The sequence below is a fragment of the Pelmatolapia mariae genome, linkage group LG12, assembly GCF_036321145.2.
Source record: "Pelmatolapia mariae isolate MD_Pm_ZW linkage group LG12, Pm_UMD_F_2, whole genome shotgun sequence".
Classification (NCBI taxonomy): domain Eukaryota; kingdom Metazoa; phylum Chordata; class Actinopteri; order Cichliformes; family Cichlidae; genus Pelmatolapia; species Pelmatolapia mariae.
In genome coordinates this window covers 34,319,745-34,343,546 of record NC_086237.1, presented here as the reverse complement: position 1 = coordinate 34,343,546, position 23,802 = coordinate 34,319,745, and the positions used below count along the sequence as shown (strand labels likewise).

Sequence of the window (23,802 nt, the reverse complement as noted above, 5' to 3'; positions counted from 1 at the left end):
TCCAGCCAGCAGAAGTACAGCTCCAGGACATCTTGGACATCACAGTTACACAACAACTTAAATGCACTGTAATCTTTAATGGCTCTTGAACACATTTGCTCCACTGAAAGATCATTGGGATGATAAAAACAACTCCTGCTGATGTGATTTTGTGTTTTATAGACACATTTGAAAAGTTTCTTCAGATGTAGCAGTTTGATTGCAAACTATATAATTCATTTTTTAATCCTTTTAATCTTTTTTGTGTTACCTGAGGAAGAAGACAAAGATGCTTGTCAGTGATGTTCAAATGTGCATCTTGCAGCTGTTACTTGCAGATTTTTGAGCTGGAAAAAAGCAAGCGCTCAGTGTTTGATTGAAGCAGGGAAAGCAAGTGGTAGTTAGTTTGAACCTAGTGACTTAAAAAGTTCACTAATGTGTAATTAAGCTGTCAAGAAAAAAATGGCTGCTTTGCAAACAAAAATGAATGAACAATGTAAAGAGGGAGTCACCATAGCATTATAGTCTAAACATTAACAAAAATAATAGCTTTATGGAGACAACTGTACATTGAAACCTAACTTTTAGTTCTGCAAATATGATTATTTTAGTTGAGTCATGGAAAAAAGCAAGTGGAAAAGATGCAGTTGAAGATGTGCTGCGTTTATTCAGTCCCGTAAACCAAAGGATTTGTAACCCTGGTTTTCAGTTTCATGAAGGTAGTTCACCTCTTACTGGTGTGCATCACCATGGTAACTTATACTGAAGCTCTAACCTGCTTCAGGGCAGGTTGTACTCGAGACGAGAGCAACAGGCATGAAAGTCCCGCCAACTGACCAATCATCTCTCTGGAAAATAGCGTCACTATTCTACGAAGATTCCTCAGACCTCTGTCTGGGATGGTAGGAGAGTCTAAAGTTTTTCAAGAGTGTCATTTCCCTGATTAGGTTTAGTAAGAAATCTAGATTCTTAGAAGCAACTTAAGTTTTTAAATGTTGACTGCAAACAGTTTTACAATAATTATTCTAAAAACTTAAGTTTATGAAAAACAGAAGACCTGTTTCTTGAACTTGTATCAAATAATTTAAAGCCCATATTTGCATTCTGTTTTTAGATTTCTTTCTTTTTCAGACCATTAATCACCATGGGGCTGCAGCTGAAAGAATAAAAACTCAAACTATACTATGCACATCTACATATTATTTAATGAAATAACAGTAAGAATCTCAGCTTCCTCCATGTCTTAAAGTGCTGACTATGTAATGCTGCTTACAGTCAGCATTTTTGTTGGCTTTGCTTTCTGGGTTTATGGCTAGACTTTATTAATATACTTACCATCACTAAAAGCATATTTGTGGAAGCACTTTTCTTACTAAACTACTCTATAGTGTTTTCCCGTTAGATGCTCACACCACTAATTTGTCTGCTGCAGCTGTGTTGCTTTCAGCCAGCATTGTGTGTTTAACCTCCAAAATTATAGTTTTATCTTCCTTTGTAATATCAGCCGCTTTGCTACCAGTAGACTCATCCATCAGATGGTCAGGCCTGTCAGATGCTGCCAGTGCCAGTCATCTCATGTGAACATATGAATAATTAGATGGTTAAACCCCAGTATAATTTATCGAGTTGATAAAATCTTTCATGCGACTACTTTGCCTAATTCCTAATGTTAGATGTAGGGGAAGCCAGACAACAGAAATATATCCTAGGTATGCTGAGTGTGCTTGGTAGTGCATGTCAATTCTGACAGAAAATAAATATATTTAGTAACCACTAACCTCTATCTAAAACTTGTTTTTGCAGTCCAGCCCATTATAATGTATTCATGCATAAAAATCCACTTAGTAAACTCCTCACCTCCTTGGTTGATGCAGATTTGGACATTTTGGTAAACTTGGATTTGTTTAAATCCAATTTCTGCCTAACTGAGGAGTTGGCTCACGTTCCACATCAAAACCCAAAAAGTCGGGACTCTGTGTGGAATGTAAATAATAGTGCATTGATTTGCAAAGCTCATAAACCAATATTTTATTCACAATAAAAAAGAGACAACATATCAAATGTTTAAAATGAGAGAAATGTGCCATAAAAAAATCAGCTCAATTTGAATTTGATGGGAGCAACACATCTCAAAAATGTTGGAACAGGGCTATGTTTACCTCTATGTAGCATCTGCTCAGTCTGTAAAACTCTATGTAACTCTGTGTAGCCTGTAAAACCTGTGTGTAACATTCTGCATTGATAGTAGCATTAAAGATAAGCATGCTGACAATTGCATGTGCGCTAATGTGCACCACACTACATAGAGACATGCATATTTTTGAATGGAGCTCTGATAACAAGCAGGATGGTCCCTCTGCTCTTTAGTTCAGAGGACGCAGCATCCATGTTTGCATCACAGAGGTTTAACCTGGTGAACTATTTTAACAGACAAAGATTTCTGAAAGTGTTCCTGAGGCCATGCAGGCATCTCCATGACAGCCGCCTGAGGGTCCGAAGACCACGGACATCCATTATTAATTTTTGCGCTTTTGATCATATTATATACTATAGATGATGAGATATTCACAGTCCTCACAGGGACATATTGAGAAACATTATTATGAAATATTTCCTAAATATATAAGCACTGTTTTTTGCAGATTAGTGAACCTCTACCCTTTACTATTCCACAATCCTCTTTTTTTTAAATATATATCAAATCATGTTACCGAGCTGTTGCCAGTTAACCTAATTAGTTGCAAAATGTTCTTCAAGCTGTTCCTCTCATTCAAACTTTTTTGAAAGGTGTTGCTTTCTTCAAATTCAAACTTGAGTAATATTTTTCATGAAACAGGAAAATGTCTCAGTTCACACATTTGTTTTATATGTTTTATATATTCTTTAGTGAATAAAATGTGGGTTTATCAGATTTGCAAGTCACTGAATTATGTTTTTAAATTTTACATGATTCCAACTTTTTTAGGAGTTGGGGTTGTATTAACTATAGTACTCTTATGTTTACTGTTTTCTAACATGTCATAACCTAATAATCACTGCTGCTTTCTGAATGGGACAGCTTGGACAACCTGCTGCAGTGTGGTATCATCTATGCTGACAACTTGGTCGTTGTGGACAAGGAGAGCACCATGAGTGCTGAGGAAGACTACATGGCAGATGCCAAGACCATCGTCAATGTCCAGACAATGTTCAGGTAACATAGAGGGTGCTTTACTGAGTAGAAACTCAAAGCTGTCCTCCCACCAGTCTCAATTGTTTTCACTCCCCCACTCATCATATTGATCTAGGCCCAAGTTCATTAAGTTTGTCTCATCATCTCAGCTTCTCTCCTCTTTGTGCGCTTGGCCTCTGTCTTTCTCACTTTGCAGAGAAAAAGGTTCATGATTTCATGTATTTTGTGTCTCGGTTGGGGAAGAGGTGACACATGCTTGTTGACTGTACTAAAGCATTTTTCACAGAGACAGCTGTCGTTGAGAACGTGTTGGAGTTCTCGGTAGCTCTTGTTAACATACCATGCCCACGTCTAACAAAACCAGTGTACGGCAATCACACTTAACACACAGTGAATTTTGGGGAGTCTAATGTTTTTGACCACGGTAGAGATCGCCTTATGTGAGCTCACCCTTGTTATGTATGAGTCAAGATTCCGGTTTTGGCCCAAGTGTGCACCAGATTCACTTAATTAATGTCTTCGTCTGTTCTTACTGCAAAGCCAAAGAGCAAATATAAGCTTTTAGAGGGGGTTTACAGAAAGGCAGAGCTCATCTCAAAGACAAACTACAGCTGCCAAAGCTGTGAAACTGCTCATTTATTTTGCAACTAAAATTAAAAGCATTTATCACTGCCACACCATGTCTCTCTCAACACAAAGCATTTTATCTTTACACTGACATCCCTCTCACTTTATTTCCTCCACACAGGTTGTTCCCCAGTCTCAGCATCATCACTGAGCTCACGCATCCATCCAACATGAGGTTCATGCAGTTCAGAGCCAAGGACTGCTACTCACTCGCACTCTCCAAACTGGAGAAGGTGAGTGTTTCGTGTTCAGTGTCTTTGACTTAGATTGTTTCATTTTCTGGACATCAAAAAATATCTCAGTATCCCAAAGAGAAGTGTAAGCACTTTGGGTTGTGCATTATAACTTGCAGCCTATGAAGTCTTCTTTTTTTTTTTTTTTTTTTTACCTTTTTGCACTGTATAAACTCATCTGGCCAATTTTTGTGTACACTTTGCTAGTTTCAAGTTGGACCCAATTTGCTTTCAGAACTGCTGTAATTCTTCGTGGCATAGATTCACACAGCTGCTGCAGATTTGGCTGCACATCCATGATGACAATTTCCTGTTCTACCACATCCCAAAGGTGCTGTATTGGATTGAGATCTGGTGGCTGTGGAAATCATTTGAGTACAGTGAAGTCTTTGCCTTGTTTGAGATAATTTGAGCTTTGTGACATGGTGTGTCCATGTTCTGGAATCGACCGTCAGAACATGGGTACGCTATGGTCATAAAGGAATGGGCATGGTCAGCAACGATACAGCAGGCTATGGCTTTTAAATGATGCTCAGCTGGTACTAAAGTGCCAAAGTGTCCCAAAAAATATCCTTCACACCATTATACCACCACACCAGTCTGATTTGTTAATGCAAAGCAGATGGATCTATGCATTTATGTTGTTTACACCCAAATTCTGAGCACACCATCACCATTGCAACAGAAAACCAGACTAATCAGACCAGGCAGTGTTTTTCAATATGCTTTTTTTTGGTTTAGCTTCACCAAAAATCTGTTCTTAACTGTCGATAGGGGCACAAAGTGCTGCTGTAGCCCATCATCTTCACATTTTGTTGTGTTGTGCATTCAGAGAAGCTTTTCTGCATACCTTGGTTGTAACAATTGGTCATTTGAGTTACTGTTGCCCTCCTATCAGCCTGAAGCAGCGAGGCCATCCTCCTCTGAATTCTGGTATCAATGAGCCATTTTCACCCTGAGAATTGCAGCTCGCTGGATATTCTCTCTTTTTCAGATCATTCTGTGTAAACCCTAGAGATGGTTGTGCAGGAAAATCCCAGTAGATCAGCAGTTTCTGAAATATTCAGACCAAACTATCTGGTAGCAATACCCACACCACATTTAAAGTCACCTTTCTTCCCCATTCTGCTGCTCAGTTTGAATTTTAGCAGGTCTCTTGACCATGTCTACATGCCTAAAATCACTGAGCGTTGCTGCTTCGATCAGCCGAATAGATTTTTGTGTTAACAATTAGTTAAACAGCTGTACTTAACAACATGGTCGGGTGAGTTTATATGACATTTAAAGAGTTAGCTTACTTTCCACAAAATCAAATAAACCCATTAATAATTTTTGTCACACTTCAGGCCTCTTGTGAATGGATGCATTTGTTTAATGTAGTTTTTAAAATCATCATTACTAACAGATAAAGCTTGTATGTATCCCCATTCTTTCTTAAATCTTTTTTTTTTTTTTGCTCCTTTTTTGTTTGTATTTTGTTTTTTGCTTCCAGATAGAGCGTGATAAGGGCTCCAACCTGGCTTTCATGTTCCGGCTGCCGTTTGCTGCAGGCAGAGTGTTCAGTATCAGCATGCTGGATACACTGCTTTATCAGGTGGGATAACAGACTTTGAACTAGTTCGTTATGGAATAGTTAAATATAGACCTGTCTGTCAGCGATTTCATCCTTAGAATTTGTGCTGCACTAGTTCCTCTGTCTGAAAGTTGTGTCTAAAAAGGTAACGGCTGTTACATCAGTGTTTCCTAGTAAGGTGCAGTTTATTGTCTAAAGTAAATGTGTTTTTTTTACGTGTTTAAGCCTGAAATGAATAGCCTACAAAAGAACATTTGTGTTATTAAATATTAATGAGCATAATGCACAGGATAAAATAATTTATTGCAGGTGTTTATAAAGAAAACTTCTCCTCAGAGCAATTGCAAAATGTGTTTGCGAAAGCTTTTAAACTTGTTTTTTTAAACCACAGTCATTTGTCAAGGACTACATGATTGCCATCATCAGGCTTCTCCTTGGTCTGGACACCACGCCTGGTTCTGGGTACCTATGTGCTGTATGTGGAAATTTACTGTTGCATCTTAGCAAGTGATTTGTGCATTTTAGTAAGTTCATCTGTGATGTGCAGCAACTTTATCGTCTTTCTCTCACTTCAGATGAAGATCACAGAGGAGGACCTGTGGATCAGGACCTACGGCAGACTCTTCCAGAAACTTTGCTCCTCCAGCGCTGAGATTCCCATCGGGATCTACCGGACTGAGTCGCATATGTTCTCAACCTCAGAGGCAAGTTCACTTTGATCAGATCCTCAGTATCTGAGTCCTGGTCTTGGGTTTGGTGTCAGCCTGTGGTTTGAATTCAGCTACCATCTATTAATCATTCCCTCTTTTAGTTTTTGCTTGATTCCTTCTCCTTTCTCGTTGGTATACTCTTGCCTATTCTTGCTTTGCAATCTTCGGCTTGTATTTCCTATTCCCTAAATTGCCTTTCCTTTGTTTGAGGGTGCACATTTACCATTCATTTCTTAATACAGATACATTCCAGCTGACAGAAATTCATGTCAAGCAATGAGTTTAGGTTTATATTTTTGACCGGATAACAGTGTTGAATACATTCCCATCTTATGTTTACCTATGATTAATAACAAGTCTGTTTCCAAATGAGTAGTTTTGGAGGCTGAAGAAGAATAGACTAACTCACCAGCTGTCACATACTGCTATTAATACAGTTATGAATAAATAAAATATTAAACATCAGCAAATGTAAGCTTCCATATGCTGATGTTTAAGGCTTCGAACATTTGTTCGCTCTGAATGCCCTCATCTTTCATTGCATCTCTTTTTGTTTGGATGTCTGTCTGTCCTTATATTCCAGTGCAGGGACAGTAATGCACAGGTAAGATTCAAACAGGCTTGATTCTGTTTATTACGTCAGCTGACTCCTTTTTTTGCTTAAAGCAGGCAAAGTTTAAAAAAAATACCAGTAAGGTATTTTTTTGGAATATCAAAAGTTTGTTTGCTTCTTATTCTTATAGTGCACGCTTTCCTCACAGAATCCAGCATTCACATTTCCATCTTACCATTCCAGTCTCAGGTGTCCATCAACGTGGAGCAGGGTGAGGAGCACCGTGATCGTGGAGGGTCCTGGAAGGAGAAGACGGGCTACAGAAACTCCACCACGAGTGACCAATCAGAGCACCCGCTGCTAAGGAAGAAGAGCATGCAGTGGGCTCGGCGGCTGAGCAGGAAGAACGTCAAACCGTCGACCAGAGCGGAGCGCATCTCACAGCAGAGACTGAATCTGTATCGGCGCTCCGAGCGACAGGAGCTGTCTGAGCTGGTCAAAAATCGCATGAAGCACCTGGGCCTCCCCACTGTGGGATATGGTGAGTGGAACAGCTGATGTTATGATATATGAGGATATGTTGATGCTTTAGGTTGAAAGATATTACTGAGTTCAGTTTAATATTTCAGTGTATAGCTTATTGTATAGGACTAGATACAGTTCAGCTGCTGTTATCAGTTATTTTAATTAATGATTGTATTTCTTTGTATTTAATTTGTAAATATTAGTCATAATGTCCCAGAAAATGAATAATAATGCTAATTATAATGTTTGTTGCAGATTGGAGTCTCAGTTCTGTAAACATGACTTTGAGGTCACAGAAGCTTTGGATGCAGAAATCCTGTAACTGGTTGAGTTAAATCTCAGTGAGTGAAGCCTAAGAAAAGTCAAAGAAGGAAACCTTTAGTTCAGAAGTCACAGACATTCAAGTCCACACAGCATAGTAGCATGAATCCAGCTATAAAGATCTGATTAAAGTCATATAAACTGAAAGCCCAATTTATGAGAGAGAGTTTCTTGAAAGGTGCGGTATGTAAGCATCTTATTCTGAAAGGATGCTACTAGCCAGCTAACCCTGTCCATCTCGTCTCCCAGTTGCTGCTAGCTGGTCAGGTGTGGTGGTTCTTGATGTCATTCAGCGGCTGCTCATAGTCCTTGTTGCTAAGAAATGGGGCACCTGAACCCTGTGGATAACTGATTTATGATGTTGCCACAATAGCACCCTGGCTATTTGGCACAAGAGATTAATCAGGCCAGGCCTGTGCTCTTAGCAACTGGCGTTCAGATATTCAAAATATTTATAGCCCCCTGAGAACCAGCCTTTTCATTTATGTCCTCTGTAATGGATATTTGTTTTTGGGGTCTATATCTTTTGACTTATTTGAGCTACTTACTACGCTTTTTCTAGTAGTGAAAATGGTGAAAATGTCACCCCAGATGGATCTCTTTAGGCTGCTTGTTTTTTAATGATCCAAAAACCAAAGATTATACTACAAAGAATTTTAGAAGCTGGGACAGGCTAAAGATTTTATTTTTGAATTGTTCCTGAACACTGTAATCTGCTCAGATCAAGAATAGCATGTGACTGATTTCATGCCACAGGCAGTTACACATACAGTGCCTCTGTTATCACTACCTTATGTGAGGAACTCCCATGAGTTCCTTGATTAAATATGGGTACCATTACTACATACAGCTGCAGAATGAGTTCTTGCATTTGTTTGAGAACACTTGTTGCCTTTCCTCAGTTGCCTACTCTGTTACCACCGGTTGGTTTTACTGGGCTTTGCTCTGATGCGTAATAATAATGATATTGGCCGTCTCAAAGTCATATATCTATGCACCACCACAAATTTCATTGTCACTGTGTTATCAATTTAAATCGAGATATAATAAACTGGCCCTGTTAGCTTTAATAAGATTGCACGTACTGAATCGATGGGGCGTAGCATCAGCTGCAAAAGTACTTTCTGAGCCTGGTGGTGAAGTATATTCATGAGCTTAAATTTTAGAAGCAAGGACACTCTAGAGTCTGATAAGTTCAGGTGATTCTTTTGCTTCACTAATTGATGCTTCTCTCAGCTGGTTAAATTATTTCTGCAGTGCAAGCAGCTGTGTTTGAGAAAGTTATTTAACCCTCCGATCTGTATTCCAGTCATTTTTGTTTTCTTTTACCTCATCTCATTTCCCATGACCACATAGTAATGTGAGGCTTGTTAGTACAGATCATCAACATCGCACTGCATCGTCACTGACCTTCAGAAAACCTCATTTTCTCACCATCACTTTCACACCCATCAAACTCCTCTTCTGTGTGTCATAACTCAGACGCACACCACCTCACAGTCATGATCATACCATCATGTGGATGTGAACGCATCACGCATGAGGATGCAGGAGCACGAACCTCGTCTCAGTTGCATTTAAGACTGCAATTACAGAGTGAAATTGCCTGCATTCTTTTCAGTTCACTTTTTCTTTCGTTTTTGCCTCCTCCCAGCTTCACGGCTCAAAACAAAAAAGCAGAATCATGCTCCAGATGTGTTGTAATATGTCAATTAAATACGTTTCAGGAAGAACTCCTGAAGTTCAAGATCTTCTAAAGAACCATGAATGTCAGTGAGGATTTCTGCAGCAGGATGTGACAGATTAATAATTTGGAAGTGATTCTGTGCACACACCGATGCATGGCCTCTTTGCATTGCTCTCACACTTTTAAGAGTTTTTTTGATTGTTGTTTTCTTTTTTTGGAATCTGCAGATGCTTTTGCTGCCTGCCTGATATTTTTTTTGTTTCTTGTTCTTGTTTTTTTTTTTTAACCTCCTTTCTCTGCCTCTTCTGTCTTCCTTCCCCTTTTGGCTTGTAGAGGATGTTTCTAATCTCACTGCGAGCGATGTCATGAATCGAGTAAATCTAGGATATTTGCAAGGTAATTTGTGTGCTGTTTATAACTCATTTGCAACATGTGAGTGATTACGTCCACCTTGTGGAGAAAGGAATTTGTCCTTTCGCCAGCATCCAATGAAGAATAGCATTTACCCACCAAAAAGAATGCTTAACTGTAGATTTTCTTATCTCTTTAGTTAAATAATCTGTTTTATTTGACGTATAACTTGAGTACAAATGAATACATTAGGACGTTGAAGTTAACAGTGACTGCCGTTGCTTAGAGTTGCAGGACATTTCAGAGCACCCGTATTCAGAGGGGACCAGGCTGTCAGGTTAGCTGGTTGATCACAGTACTGCAACTTTACTGCATGAGTGTGAGTGTGCGTGTGTTTTTTATGTGAGTGTGTCCCCTGCCAGAGTCAGCAGTAGGTCAGCAGCAAGTCTCTCACTCTACTCTCTCCCTCTCTTTTTCGATCTCTATCTGGTCTTTCTGCATTGTGTTCCTGTGAGGTGACGTCCCAAATGGCTAGAGTACTGCAGGGCATCAGAGTATGGCTTAAAGAGTGGAGCGGAGTGCATTATGTCTGTGGATGGAAGGATAGATTGTATTCTATAAATGTATAAAAGACGACGAGTGTCGGAGGTGGTCTGATGTAGAAAGTAAACATGTTGGAGGAAGCGGGACTCGTTTCCTCCTCCATGTCTGTTACTTTCACATGTCAGTGCACCTCAGAGTGTATTAACTTTATACCATGGCCACTTCCCCAAAGAAGTCAAGTTTGAGCTGATTGTAGTCAGTTTGAGCTCTTTTACCCCTCAGCGTTTTTGCTCTGGTAATATATCTTGTGGTTCTGTACTCCTGCACACTGGAGTACTCTCAATTTTATTTAAAGAGCAACTTAACATTCACCGAAAATATTGTTTTTTAGCGACTTCCAGTGGTTTAACTTCTCGCTTTAGTGTAGTTATGCAAAATGTGCACGCCAAGAGCACTGTGTGGAAAGAATAAATAGAGAGGGAGGAAATAAAAATCAGAATATAAAGACGGGTGACACTGATACTGAAAGACTGTAACACTCTGCTGGCAGGGTGGAACAAAATTATTCCAAAGATATTTTCCTTCACTGCCGTAACAGTGAAAGTCTTACAGCGGTGTTCGACTGGGTTGAGTTCTGGTGACTGTAAGGATGATAACATATGTTTCACACACAGACTCGCTATAATGTGGACATTGCTAGTGGCTCTTAAAAGCAAAGCCAGCGAGGATGTGTCATCTCAGTATTAGCAGGGGGCAACTCCTCTGGCTCCAGAAAGAAATCTGATTGTAGAAGTCTGTAGGAAATGACCCAAGTGCTCTCTAGTGACTTCAGAAAATGCTTTTCTAATGAGTTTACAGTCATAATCGATGGTTCCAAGTCTTATTCAACTCAGCACATGTAAATTATGGCCCCCATTAGAGCCTGAAAGGGCAATAAAACAGGGTATGCTTTCAGACAGGCCTGCCTCGTGATTGGAAAATCTCTTTTGAATGTGGAGCGTCCTTTAGTTTCTCATTTCATTTTTTATACACAGTCTATGGATTCACAACATTTTCATACTAATAAAAGTGCTTTGTGGTCATCTTGTTTGAGGCCAGCTTTTGAACCATAAAGATAAAGGTGCTCCCTCAGAACAAATGATGACGCACGGCATAAAATGTAATTTGTTTCACATGTTTGAGCTAAAAATCTAAGGTTTCTAAATTAGAACAAGACCAATCTGTAGTTATTTTAGTGCCACAATAACTATATGACTACAACCTAAATCTGGTTAAAACCTAAATCTAATAATCATCTGGATCCGGTTTTTTATCAGTTCCCAGAGTCAGAACCAAACACGAAGAAGCTGCATTCAGCTTTTATGCTCCATATATCTGGAACAAACTCCCAGAAAGCCTCAGATCAGCTGAAACACTAAGTTTATTTAAATCCAGGTTGAAGACTCACCTGTTCTCAGCTGCTTTTGAATAAAACACCAAATCCACACTTTTAAGCTTAAATTTCAAAACTTAAATTTTAACTACTGATTTTATCTACTTTTTTTTTTTAATCAATTCTAATCATGTTTTTTATTTGTTTTTGTTTTTAATGTCTCTGTAAAGCACTTTGAATCACCTTGTTGTTGAATTGTGCTATATAAATAAACTTGCCTTGCCTAAATTGCTACATTAAAAACTAGGATTTTGATTAATGGGAAAAACACTGACCCTAATAAATGGGAATAATAGGAACGCAAGCAAAAAGAGACCAACTTAAACGCTGACCAGTCCAGAATCATGTTTCCAGAGTTGGATAATTACCAGTGTCACTATATTAAATATAATATTTATTTATAACATTAAATATTCACACTTCTGTAGCATGAATAAGGCAGGGGTCTAGATCATCTTTATTTGTTGCTTTGGGGGATTTTAAGCTGTTGATTCCAAATTAGTAGCATTAATAGGAGCAAAACTGTTTAAAAAAGTATACCCTCTAACATGGGCAAAAGTAAGCATTGTTATAACTATAGTTATGCTGGATTACAGAGCCACAACAATAAATCCTTTGCTTTTCTTCAGCTGGTTACCAATTATATATCTGCCGCCATGGTATAACCCATATTTAATACACTGAGTAGTCTGCAGTAACGATGTGTGGATGAAGGGCGAACAGAGAATTACTGTAACTGTAAAGTGTACCTGAATAGATCTAAGAGCAGCAGGTTGACCTCTTCCACTCTCACACTCCCAATGTGCTTTGCTTCACTCTGTTTGGTTTGAGTCGCTCTGCGTTTGGTCCAGTCTGACGGATGCTGGAGCATGTTCCTCTTTGTCTGTGCGTATGTCACATGTCAGTCGGGGGGAGGCTGGGTTGTGGTGGTGGTGGTTTGGGGGGGGGGGGGGCTGAGTGTCGTCAGTTAGCATGGCAACCTGCCGCCTTAGCAGCCTGTTGGTCCCGTGTGGAATGCGCAGGACGTAAAAGGAATGCGACTTAGATCGATCTGTTGCGCAGCCGGGGACGCTGTCTGCATGCTGGCTCCGTTCTGAAGCTGCGCATGGGGTGCCGTTTCAGTCAGCAGGCAGCATGTGGGCCTCCCCTTGTTCAACAAAGTGCCCTGTTAGTAACGGTTAGCCCTTCTCTCTCTTTCACCCCGCCTGGCTTTATAAAGGGCCACAAGCAGGTGGGTTTGTCACGGAGACACACGTGCCCTCCTTTTCCTTCCTCCGTCCATCACACGACACAAGTAGGAGACACTGCCAGAGCGCACTCACCTCACATGCATACACACGTATAATATGACTCATCTGGAAAAATAAAGGTTAAACTGAGTTTCCTCTCATAAAATATAAGCTCTTCATAGTGCAGATCAATTTCCTTGCCCTAACTGTGTTGTTGAAGCAATAAAAAGATGTTTGTTACAACTGTTAATGTTTTTAGTGTTTATAACGGGATGTAAAGGACTGAATGAGGGAATTTAGCAATTTATGAGTATCTTTAAATGGCTAATTTTAAAATGAATTAAAATGCTTTTCAAATAAAAAAATAATAAGATTTTCTAAATCAGTTTAATATTTTGTGAAATATTAAATTTTTTAAAAGTAATTGATAATCACATGGTTGATTTATTGTTCAATTAGTTTGTTGCAGACTGGAAGAATTGTTTAACTATTAAAGTGAATCCATCCCCGTTCCCAGTTGTCAACATCTGGTACTTCCCCTGCAGTACTCATCAGAATCTAATCAAACTTGCACACACTGATCGCTTAATGGGTCCTCACCCAAACTGTGATCAAGGTCAAGGTAACATTGGTCGTTTTACGTGCAGTAACCTGTGAATTGTTATGAATCTTGATCATTTACATCCTGGTTAAGGAAATAGTTAAAGGTAGAGAATATATGCAGGATTGATTTCTTCTACAAGAAGTTGGTGAACATGCCAAACTGGACTCTAAAGGCTTTCAAAACTCTATTGCTAGTCAAATTTTATTATACATCTTTAAAATATACAAACCATAAGAACTTTGAATACTGTGTAAAATGTTTAAAAAAGGAAGAACTGAATGATGATGCACCATGCAAGAGCGCAACGATTTGGTAATAAAAAAAAACATGCCAATAGTAGTAGCAACAGAAAAAAATATTTTAAAGGCAATACAAAAGAGTGGGGGAGTTTTTAAAAAAAAAAATCAATGGTGGGGTTAATTAGCAACAGGTCAGTAATGTGATTGGCTGTAATCCTAGAAGCTTTGTCTTTCAGGAGTAAAGACAGGAAGCAGTTCACCACTCTGTGAAGGACTGCACAGATTAATAGTTCGACAATTACTGTTCATCACACAAAACAGCCAAGAATTATATGCGGTGCATATCATCAATATCAATATTACTGATATCAATATCAGTAATATCAGTATCAAGAACTTAGAGGATCAAGGTGCAAGTGGAATTAATGCACGTTATATGAGTAATTTGCACGTCTGTAGAGGCGTTATTAATTTTGAATATAAATAAAGGGAACACCTTGCTTACCGACAATACTGACAGTACTAAAACACATACAAAACCATGACTGTGTAGTAAAGTCCAGGTTCTAAACCTGCCTTTCTGCAGATCAGATCAGTCACCCATTGAAAACATTTTGCATTAATGATAAAAAATAGAATAAAAGAAGTCCCAAACTGTCAAAATCCTGTATAAATTGATTATGCGAAGACATTTACATTTAAAAACTGCAACTGTCCTCCACTCACAGAGTTTGTATAAATGTGGTAAAGCTGCCCCTGCTCCAGCTATTTAAAGTGACCATGTAAAAATGTCAGATTCTGGAGTTTGTATGTTCTTTTTTCTAATCCCATTTAAATACAGGCTTTAAATTACTTAATGACAAGCTTTATTCATGCTAAATGTGTTTAATAAGATTATTTGTTTCCTCATATTAAGAGTTAAATGATCATTAGCAGTTGTAACAAGGAACCCTCAAATTATTCCCGCAGTTATTTGCCTCAGATTTTTGCACCACTTGCTCGTTAAGTTTTACTTTACTTTTGTCCTGACTGAAAGGCTGAAAACAAGGCAGTGTCATATTTTAAGTGGATAAAAGGTTCATTTCCTGGCTGATGTTCTGTATAATGGAGGGGGACGAGAGAGGGCTCCAGAGCAGCACTGAAGGCCATCTCTGTCTGTTTTTACAGATGAGATGAACGACCACCAGAACACGCTGTCCTACGTCCTCATCAATCCTCCTCCTGACACCATGCTGGAGCTCAACGACATTGTGTAAGGACCTCTGTCTTTTATCCTGTACACTTTACTTTGTTAACACCTTTGTGTTTTATCTGTGTGTTGTTAGTTACAGTCAGACTAAATTACAATCTAAACCATTATGGTCTTTTTAGACTGCTCAGCCAACAGTAATGGTACTTAAATGTAAATTAAACTGAGTAATCAATTACGGAATAGTTGACATGTGGAGCTCAGCTGTGATATACACAAATCAAAATCGTATATATTGTTATTAAAGCCTGGAAATTATAATATGGTATCCATCCTCATATGTCAAAGCATTACCCAATATTAAATATCACCTTATTACTACTTACTGCCACAAGTCATAATATAAATATTAGAATATAAATATATTAAAATATATAGTATCAGAATACAAATATATTGTAATGCACAGATATTACAATTTTATTGCTAGTAGGTTATTATTTTGTAACCAGCACATTGTTTTACTATATTTACCCCGGTTTTCCTGATTGTTATTACCAATCCATCCATCCATCCATCCATCCATCCATCTTCTTCCTCTTAACTGGGGCCGGGTAGTGGGGGCAGCAGCCTAAGCAGAGAAGCCCATACCTCCCTCTCACCAGCCACCACCTCCTCCAGCTTGTCCGGGGGAACACCAAGGCGTTCCCAGGCCAGCTGAGAGATATAATCTCTCCAGCGTGTCCTGGGTCTGCCCCGGGGGCCTCCTCCCAGTGGGACATGCCTGGGACACCTCACCAAGGAGGCATCCTTATCGGATGCCCGAACCACCTCAGCTGGCTCTTTTTGATGTGGAGGAGCAGCAGCTCTACTCTGACCCCTCCCGGATGGCCAAACTTCTTACCCTATCTCTAAGGGAGAGGCCAGCCACCCTTCAGAGGAAGCCCATTTCTCTCGCTTGTAACTGCAGTCTTGTTCTTTCGGTCACTACCCACAGCTTGTGACCATAGGTGATTGTAGGGACGTAGATCGACTGGTAAATTGAGAGCTCAGCTCTCTCTTCACCACAACAGACCGGTGCAGCGTCTACATCACTGCAGCCGCAGCACCAAACCGTCTGTAGATCTCCCGCTCCTTTCTCCCGTCAGTCGTGAACAAGATCCCAAGATACTTAAACTCCTCCACTTGGGGCATGTTGTTACCCAATAACATAATGTAATATCACTCAGCTATAACAACTATTGATACAAAATTATTATTTGGATACACTTACAACTTCAGTGGGGTAATTAAAAGGGAATAACTTGATGTTACTACGTTATTACTGAGCTGTAACAAATTGCTACTTTTATCTGATCGGGGGAAAAGGACAAATTATAATAAGTTTATTCAACTTAGTATTTACAGTCATCCCTGTATATCCAAGAAGAGCAGACATGCAGCTTGCAAACAGCTACAAACAATGACTTCACACTGTTTCGTAAATATATCTTTTGCAGGAGAACAGCAGGAAAAGTCTGGTATTATGTGAAATATTCCATTTATATAACACCTTTTATGTAAACTCCAGCTGTGTCGCAAAGCGTCACCCTTTTTTGATGTGTGAATCGATGCCTGTAGCACACGCACACAGGTAACGGTTAACACCTCGAGCAGAGAACCAACAGGGTGTGTGGATCTGAACAGGCGGCGATATAACTGCCATGTTAACTGGCTAACACTAAAAAGTATAGCTATTCTGAAACAGTCAACAATGTTACACGAACATTAATTAATACGAGGCATCAGTAAAGTTCCTTAATAATACTGGTGTCACCTTGTTAAGCGTGACTGCTTCAGAATGATTTCTAGCCTCATAAGAAAGGCAAGTAAAAAATGCCTGAAATGAAATCTAGTTGTTATTTAACTTGCAAAGGCTTAACTTCAAACTGTGCACTGAACTTCCACTTTTGAAGCCTCGCCGCCACAGACTCCAGGGTCGAGCTTATGTAATTATAATGAGAAGCCAGAAGGGACAGCTGGCAAATCATTCTGCTTTTGAGTAATGCACCAATTGGACACAACATTAGAACCACTGACAGGCGAAGGGAATTGCATATCGCTACAGTGCCACCTGTTAGGGTTGAGATATATTTGGCAGCAAGTGAACTGTCAGCTGTTAATGTCAATGTATTAGAAACAGCAAGATGGGCAAGCGCAAGGATCTGAGGGACTGACATGATCCAGCTTGAGGTGGCTATATGACTGGGTCACAGCCTGTGAACATGGTGGGTCTTACTGGGCTACATTATTAAAAAGTTCAGTGCAGGCTGTGACAGAAAGAGGGCAGGCTGTTGCCACACTACAGAGCTGGTCATGTCGACCCCTGTCTACTGCCAAAGGGGAGGCATTGGATGAAGGTGGCCTGGCCCCGTGAGTAATGTTATCAGAAAAAGCAAAAGGATTTACTGTGTAAAAAGGCAGCCTGAATGAAGCAAGTCCTTGCATTCATGTGGGTGTTACTTCAACGTCTGCCTAAACATAGTTGCAGACCATTTGCACAACTTCATGACAGTGGTATCTGCTGATCGTAGTGGGCTCTTTGAAACAGCCACACTACAAATATTATATGAAAGGACCCTGATTTAAAGAAGCTGTGTGCACATGATACCTAATGTTAATGATGGGGCTGATTTGTGTAGTTAATAATGTAACTGTTAGAACCAAACTAGGATTTTAAAGTTTCAATTAATTTGCACTCATCCATACTACAGGTTAATACGCTACCCTGTAACTGTCCACTGATTGAGACCATGACAGTGCTTAAATAATAGAACTGTTCCAGCATTTAAGATCACATCTGTTATTTATTGGAGATCTATCTATATTTTTTGTTTCATAGATCTTTATTATATTGTTTTCAACTTGATAGTAACTTTATGTAAATCACCTGGTAATAATAATTAAATTGTTGCTACTATAGACAGCAGTATAAAAAATACAACATGTGTTTGATCACGCCAGATGTCCTTCCTGACAGAAACACCAGCTGATTTCTGTCATCTCCTGGGATAAAACCAGGGCTCATTCTCTCGTTAGGTAAATGTGTAAACCATTACACTGTGGAGCCACTCTGGAGACTCAGTAAGAAAGGAAGGTGAACAGTGCAAACCTCTTGAGTAATATTTAGCAAGTACATGATTGGAAAGTTACTCTCACAGTAAGTTTTAGACTAATTAATAGCTTAATTTAGGGATAATGCTCAACTTTCCTAGAGGTGAAATCCCCGGCTGCCATATTTAAATGCCAGATGTTTATATATACACGTACTCTTTTGGGAGTCCAAGTCTATAACTGCTCCATGCTGGCAGATAATGTCAGTTTTTGTCTTTGCAGGTATATAATCCGCTCAGACCCACTGGCGCACGTGCCGGAGGACTCGCAGGTGGGACCAGCTCGTTGTAGCAGGAACCAGCAAGACTTTGGCACAGAGACCAGAGATGAGACTCACCTCTGAAACCCACCCACGCCCCCAGAGTCATCTACACACCCTGACCCTTAACCTCTAAAAGCCGGCCTGGGCCCACTGAGCTAGTTTGTGTCGCACAGAAGAAGGCTCCTATCGGGCCAAGATCAGCTGTCCATAGTGAATGTGCATTAAGTGCGTCTCAGCTCGAGACCAGAAACAATCAACATCTTAAAAATTCACCCCTGAGAGATCTCCTGTTTCCCTACTGAGCTGCTATAGAAAGATGCATGAAGAGTGCCTCGTCATCACCTGCCATTCAAACACACGCAAACATCACCCTATGAAAACAATCTGAAACTGAGAACCGGGCCATGAAAATGGCTCCCTCCTCTGAAAAAAAAGGACGGAGAGAGTAGAGCTTAAACAGAATATCTTCACTGTCACTTCGTTTACCAAGCGGTGTGGTTGACCTCATACCATGACCTCCTCTGTGCTTGTTTCTACCTGAATTTACAAAAGAACAGAAACCTGGGACAACTACACCCTCCTTCACATCTAAATGATCATGTCATCTAAAGACGAGGGTAAATGCTTTGAATTTCTTCCTTTTTAGGCATTTAACCTAAAATTACACTACCTGTGCACTTCTCTTTATTTATTTATTTATTTTAGCTTAATTCAAATTTTAAAACTTTGTTGGACAAGTTTTTTATTTTACTTACAAGCACAACCTTTTTTTCTGTAAATATACACACTGCCGTGGTACTTTTATCGGCCAGGTTTGCGTTATATTTCTGGAAATGACTTTGTTGTGATCATTGCTAGAAAGTACATTTATATATTAAGTTTTCCAAGTCATGTCTGCTCTACTGTATGTGCCATTCTGTTTACACTATTGCTTTGTGAATATCGTTGAATTATTTATAACTTTTGTGCCATTCTGCATCTTTTTAGTATGGAGCCTGTCAGCAGCAGTACAGGTGGAAATAAAACTTTCATTATTCCTTGTTTTACTGCAGTGGGTGCACAAAATGTTAATTCATGTTCATAAAAAAAAATCTGCAGTTTCGTTGGTCATCTCCATCAGTGAGTCAGTCCCCATAGACTTGCATGCCTGTCGGGGTTTCCCAACTTCAGCTATGAAATTTACATATTTACAGCCTTTAATAAGCAGGGTGTGACAGTACTCGTAGCTGCAACAACAATAATTAGTCGCTGAACTGAACTACAACGTTTGTGCTGCTGGTGCCATTTAAAGCATTTCTGATGTAATATTATTTGACATAAAAAAATATATGACCTGCTGTGCAGCTGATTGTACAGTCCAAGAATTTTGTGCTTAAATTTTGGTGTGCCTAATTTTTTTATTAGTAAGTAACTTATCAGTACTAAAAGTTATTTTAGTCTCGACTTTCAGCCCCACAGTTTATGGACCCAGCTTGCTAACCAAGCTAGCTGCAGAACATCCTCCCAATAAGAGCTAAACATCGTGAGCTTGGCACTGCACAATGCTTGTTATCACAGCAGCACTATCCTTCTTATCACATTCTCATTTTTTAGGAAAAGTCTGTAGACTAGTTTTTTTAATATACACACACAAATTATATCTCATGTCAGATCACATTTTGTGCATTCAGTTTAGTTAAACATGGCACTCCCCCCTGCCAACGACAAGCTCTGTACATCTGTGACATCAGTGTTTATTATTACAGGAGCTGACCCAAACATCTGCAGCAGCAAAAGGAAAACTGTTCATCAAAAAAGGAATAATTTTCTAAATTTAGCATTTAGAAGTTAATGTTAACAATACAAGACTTTTTGCTGCTGTACTTATTATAACTCAGTATTTATCTGAAGCATTATAAGCTACATTTTTAATTTTATATTTAAGTGCTATTTATCGTTGAATAGGATAGAATGAGAAAATTCTTCTTTTTTTTCTGGACTACTAGTTTTAACAAGTTAATTTTTAACTGTCAAGTGTCTCCGTCACTCAGTACATATCATGGTCACTACATGGTCACTTTGTTAGGTACACCTGTTCAACTGCTTGTTAATGAAAATAACTAATCAGCCAATCACATGGTGAGAATAGAGTGCATTTAGGAATGGATACCTGTTTGAGACAACCTACTGTTCAAACCGTGCATCAGAATGGGGAAGAAAGGTGATTTAAGAGACGCGGAACAGGGTAATCTACATCATTTGAAAATTCATGGTGAAAATCTTTGGATTATTGCATACATAAAGATGCAAAATGTGACTACTTAGCTGTAGAATTTAGAGAAAGTATTTAGATTACCCAATTATCTAGCAAAATAAGATGCTCAATTAACGAAAAAATCACCACTTGCACTAAAATCAAATCATAAAATGTTTAAATGACTTTCAGTTATCAGTGCCACAATGAATCTGTTGTGGTAAAAACTGGAGAATTGATATCTCTAACTGCTATTTCACTCGGTCACTTGAAAATAAAGATCCTCATCTTTTGCTAAATGCTATCAGATGCATCATCGTTAACTGTAATTAATATCAACAGCAGTCAGGCTCCAGTGTTTTCAACTTGAATTCATCTGATTGTTGGCGGGTTTTTTTGTTTGTTTGTTTGTTTGTTTTCATGATCATATCTGTTGATGAGTTGCAGTGTGACCGGTAGCAGAATAGTTTTGCACAGATATCGACAGGCACAGTCACGTCTGTTTCTATCCTGTAAATTTACTGTACTTCCAAATTTATTTTGGAACAAGCTGAAAAGCAAAATGCGCTCCTTTCTGAACTGTACGGGCACATTGTGTATGAAACAATATTTAATCTTGATTTATCTTCTTTCAGCTGTACATTTGGTTTGCTCAGTGTATATAAAACCTTAATGTACTCATTGTTTGCCAGTTTGTTATTTTGTGTGACGAAACGTGAAACTGTTGGACTTGAACTATTTTTGCACTATGCTCTACAATGCGCAGAGCATAACAGCACCCCTTTAATATGAATCTGCAGAACACGGCGGACAGTATTCAACCGTTCCCATGAAGCAAAAACAAGCGTGATGTGCAGTAAATTATCATGCATCTGTTGGTTTGGTTTACCCTGTGAATGTTTACAAAACTTAATTCAATACTTAATTTTTCATTTGTCAAAGAAATATCCAGTGTCGATTTGAGAAATCAAAGTGTTTTCTCTCACTGAGATGTGCCATTTTTTTCCCTTGTTTGTTCTGAAGAAAATATAGCATAGGCTTTTTCATGCTTATTACTGTAGGCATATTTGTTCCGCTGAAATGTACTGTTGATCTTTGATCATTGGCCCCTCTGAAGTGTCAGTTTACAGGGCAGGGGAGGTGAGGAGTGAAAGCGTGAGTGACTGCGATGGAGGATGCAATCAGTGTGCTGATATACTCGCGTAACATCTTCCTAGGTCCTCACTTGTGACAAATCCTAACACTCTAGAAAGAGTTCACTTCACATCTCCTACTGTCCACACTTACAATACCACACGGGGCATGTTAACACGAAAAAAGAAGCATGTTTTGATATACAGGCTTGCCAAGAACAAGACATTTTGTACATTGACAGGGACATTTAGTCCAATGTCTAGAGAAACCCATAATTGAGTCAACTGCTTGCAAGCTGGAGTCATTATTTGATACTGTGTATTTATATGAATGGAACATGCATGTTGTCTCGGTGTTAACAAAAGCCTACTATATGTATTCTGTTTACCTCCACTTTGTTTTTGAGTCATTGTCCAATTTTTGTACTATTTCTTATGAGAAGTGTTCTTCTCCACATTCATAATATGAACAAATAAATGCTGCATGCAGCCAGAGCGGATGAACCTAACACAAAAACTGATGTTTTATTTCATTTATGTGAGGAATGCGGGGATAATGACATATTTTGTGCTGTATATAGATATGACCCCACCTATATAGGTGGCTGGTATATTATGTGTGTGAGCTAAAAGACTCTTCTGATGTGTGCCGAGTGTTACCAAACAAAACTTCGTTATTTTGTTAACATCTTTTTTTCGTTAAAAAAGAAAAAAAAAAGTATGTTGCTAGCTAAAAAAAAATTTCTTTATTTTTTTGCTCTTTTATTTACATTTCTATATTTGTACACATTCAGCTGGTATTAGCGATAAAAATTAGCTTCACCCTAAAACCTCTTTATTATTCTGTATTATATTATAAATGACGCATCATTTATTGGACAAAAATAATGATGTATTAAATTAAAGTTGAAACAAGATATCGAAACCATAAACTCAGAAATTGAATAAATCAAGTGAGCAGGGCCAAATTTACTAACACATTTTCATAAAAGGAGAGCAAAGTAAAATACAGGGAGGAGAATATTTAAATCAGACATGCAAAATGATTTACTAATGATTGCAACATGCAATTTAGTGCTAATTGCGCTGATATTTAACACTGAAAAAACCATGTCTTATCTTTTGAGCTTGATATTGAAATTCACTGACTGCACCTCAAAAAGCTTTTTCTCAACTCTAATCACAATTATGAGCATTATTGGGTCTAGTTTAGAAAATCTGGCCTTTAAGTAGACTTCTATGCAATCTGATTTCAAGAGTTGCCCTCTGCTAGCCATTAGAAAGATTGCTGGGTTTTGGAAAATGGGTTAAATTCATCCAGTCGTCATATTTAATAAAAAAAATGCATTAAAAGGCAGAGGCTGGACTGCCCTGTGCCAATACAGCAAACTTTCAAGTTACACTTACTGTAAGAATCAAGTGAGAATTTCATTTTACTTGAAGAGTGATTGGATAGCCGTGATGATCTCCTCTGTCAGCTCTCTTCTAACGCCGTTGCTTGTTGGCATGTGTCTGCTTCCACCTCTGTCTGGTCCAGCGGCCATTGTTCTGAACGACTTCATGCAGCAGGTTCATGAAGGCGTAGTCGTTCCCAGACAGCAGCGTTTCATCATCAGGTGACGCACCACCAGAGGGAGCCTTCGAGCTGGACGCCCTGTTTTCTGCCCTCTGCCTGCTGTGCACAGCTCGTTTCGATTCCTTCCTCTGATCGTCCTCCTTGCTGCTCTTGATGTTGTTGTGTGCTGAGCTTTTTCCAGATGTCTGACGTCGATTCTGATGGAGGTTTTCTTGATTCGCATTTCGGTTTTCCACAGTCGTTTGTGTCACAGTGGTAGTAGCACCCATTGCCATCCCTTCTTTCTTCAGGTGTTCCTCTTCAATTGGTTTTAAGGACTGCGAGTGTCTCAGGTCCATGAGAGCCCCCATTTGATTTTTCATAGTTTCATCTTTCTCTTTGTCCCCATCAAAACTGAAGGGATGGCCTCTATCATTTACAGTCTTCTTTATTTCATCTGAAAACTTCTTTGTTACATTTTGTCTCCAAACAGTCACGT

At 39.0% G+C, this 23,802-nt stretch overlaps 1 protein-coding gene across 16 annotated transcripts in view; it reads left to right on the top strand.

The window, feature by feature from the left end:
• Nucleotides 1-22,252, top strand: part of kcnt1b (potassium sodium-activated channel subfamily T member 1b) — a 77,847-nt gene extending 55,595 nt beyond the window's left edge. For 5 of the 16 annotated variants that reach the window (XM_063488734.1, XM_063488733.1, XM_063488736.1 and 2 more), the window contains 12 exons: nucleotides 3,038-3,172; nucleotides 3,900-4,011; nucleotides 4,247-4,342; nucleotides 5,504-5,605; nucleotides 5,976-6,059; nucleotides 6,160-6,288; nucleotides 6,878-6,898; nucleotides 7,091-7,388; nucleotides 9,714-9,776; nucleotides 10,018-10,068; nucleotides 14,946-15,030; nucleotides 18,343-22,252. In XM_063488734.1, coding sequence (XP_063344804.1) covers nucleotides 3,038-3,172; nucleotides 3,900-4,011; nucleotides 4,247-4,342; nucleotides 5,504-5,605; nucleotides 5,976-6,059; nucleotides 6,160-6,288; nucleotides 6,878-6,898; nucleotides 7,091-7,388; nucleotides 9,714-9,776; nucleotides 10,018-10,068; nucleotides 14,946-15,030; nucleotides 18,343-18,463 — 1,297 coding nt within the window. In that variant the 3' untranslated portion in view covers nucleotides 18,464-22,252. Of the gene's footprint in view, nucleotides 1-3,037; nucleotides 3,173-3,899; nucleotides 4,012-4,246; nucleotides 4,343-5,503; nucleotides 5,606-5,975; nucleotides 6,060-6,159; nucleotides 6,289-6,877; nucleotides 6,899-7,090; nucleotides 7,389-9,713; nucleotides 9,777-10,017; nucleotides 10,069-14,945; nucleotides 15,035-18,342 lie in introns of those variants that run through there. The other 11 variants (XM_063488741.1, XM_063488738.1, XM_063488746.1 and 8 more) reach the window with 8 other exon arrangements.
• The last annotated feature ends 1,550 nt before the right edge of the window (nucleotides 22,253-23,802 follow it).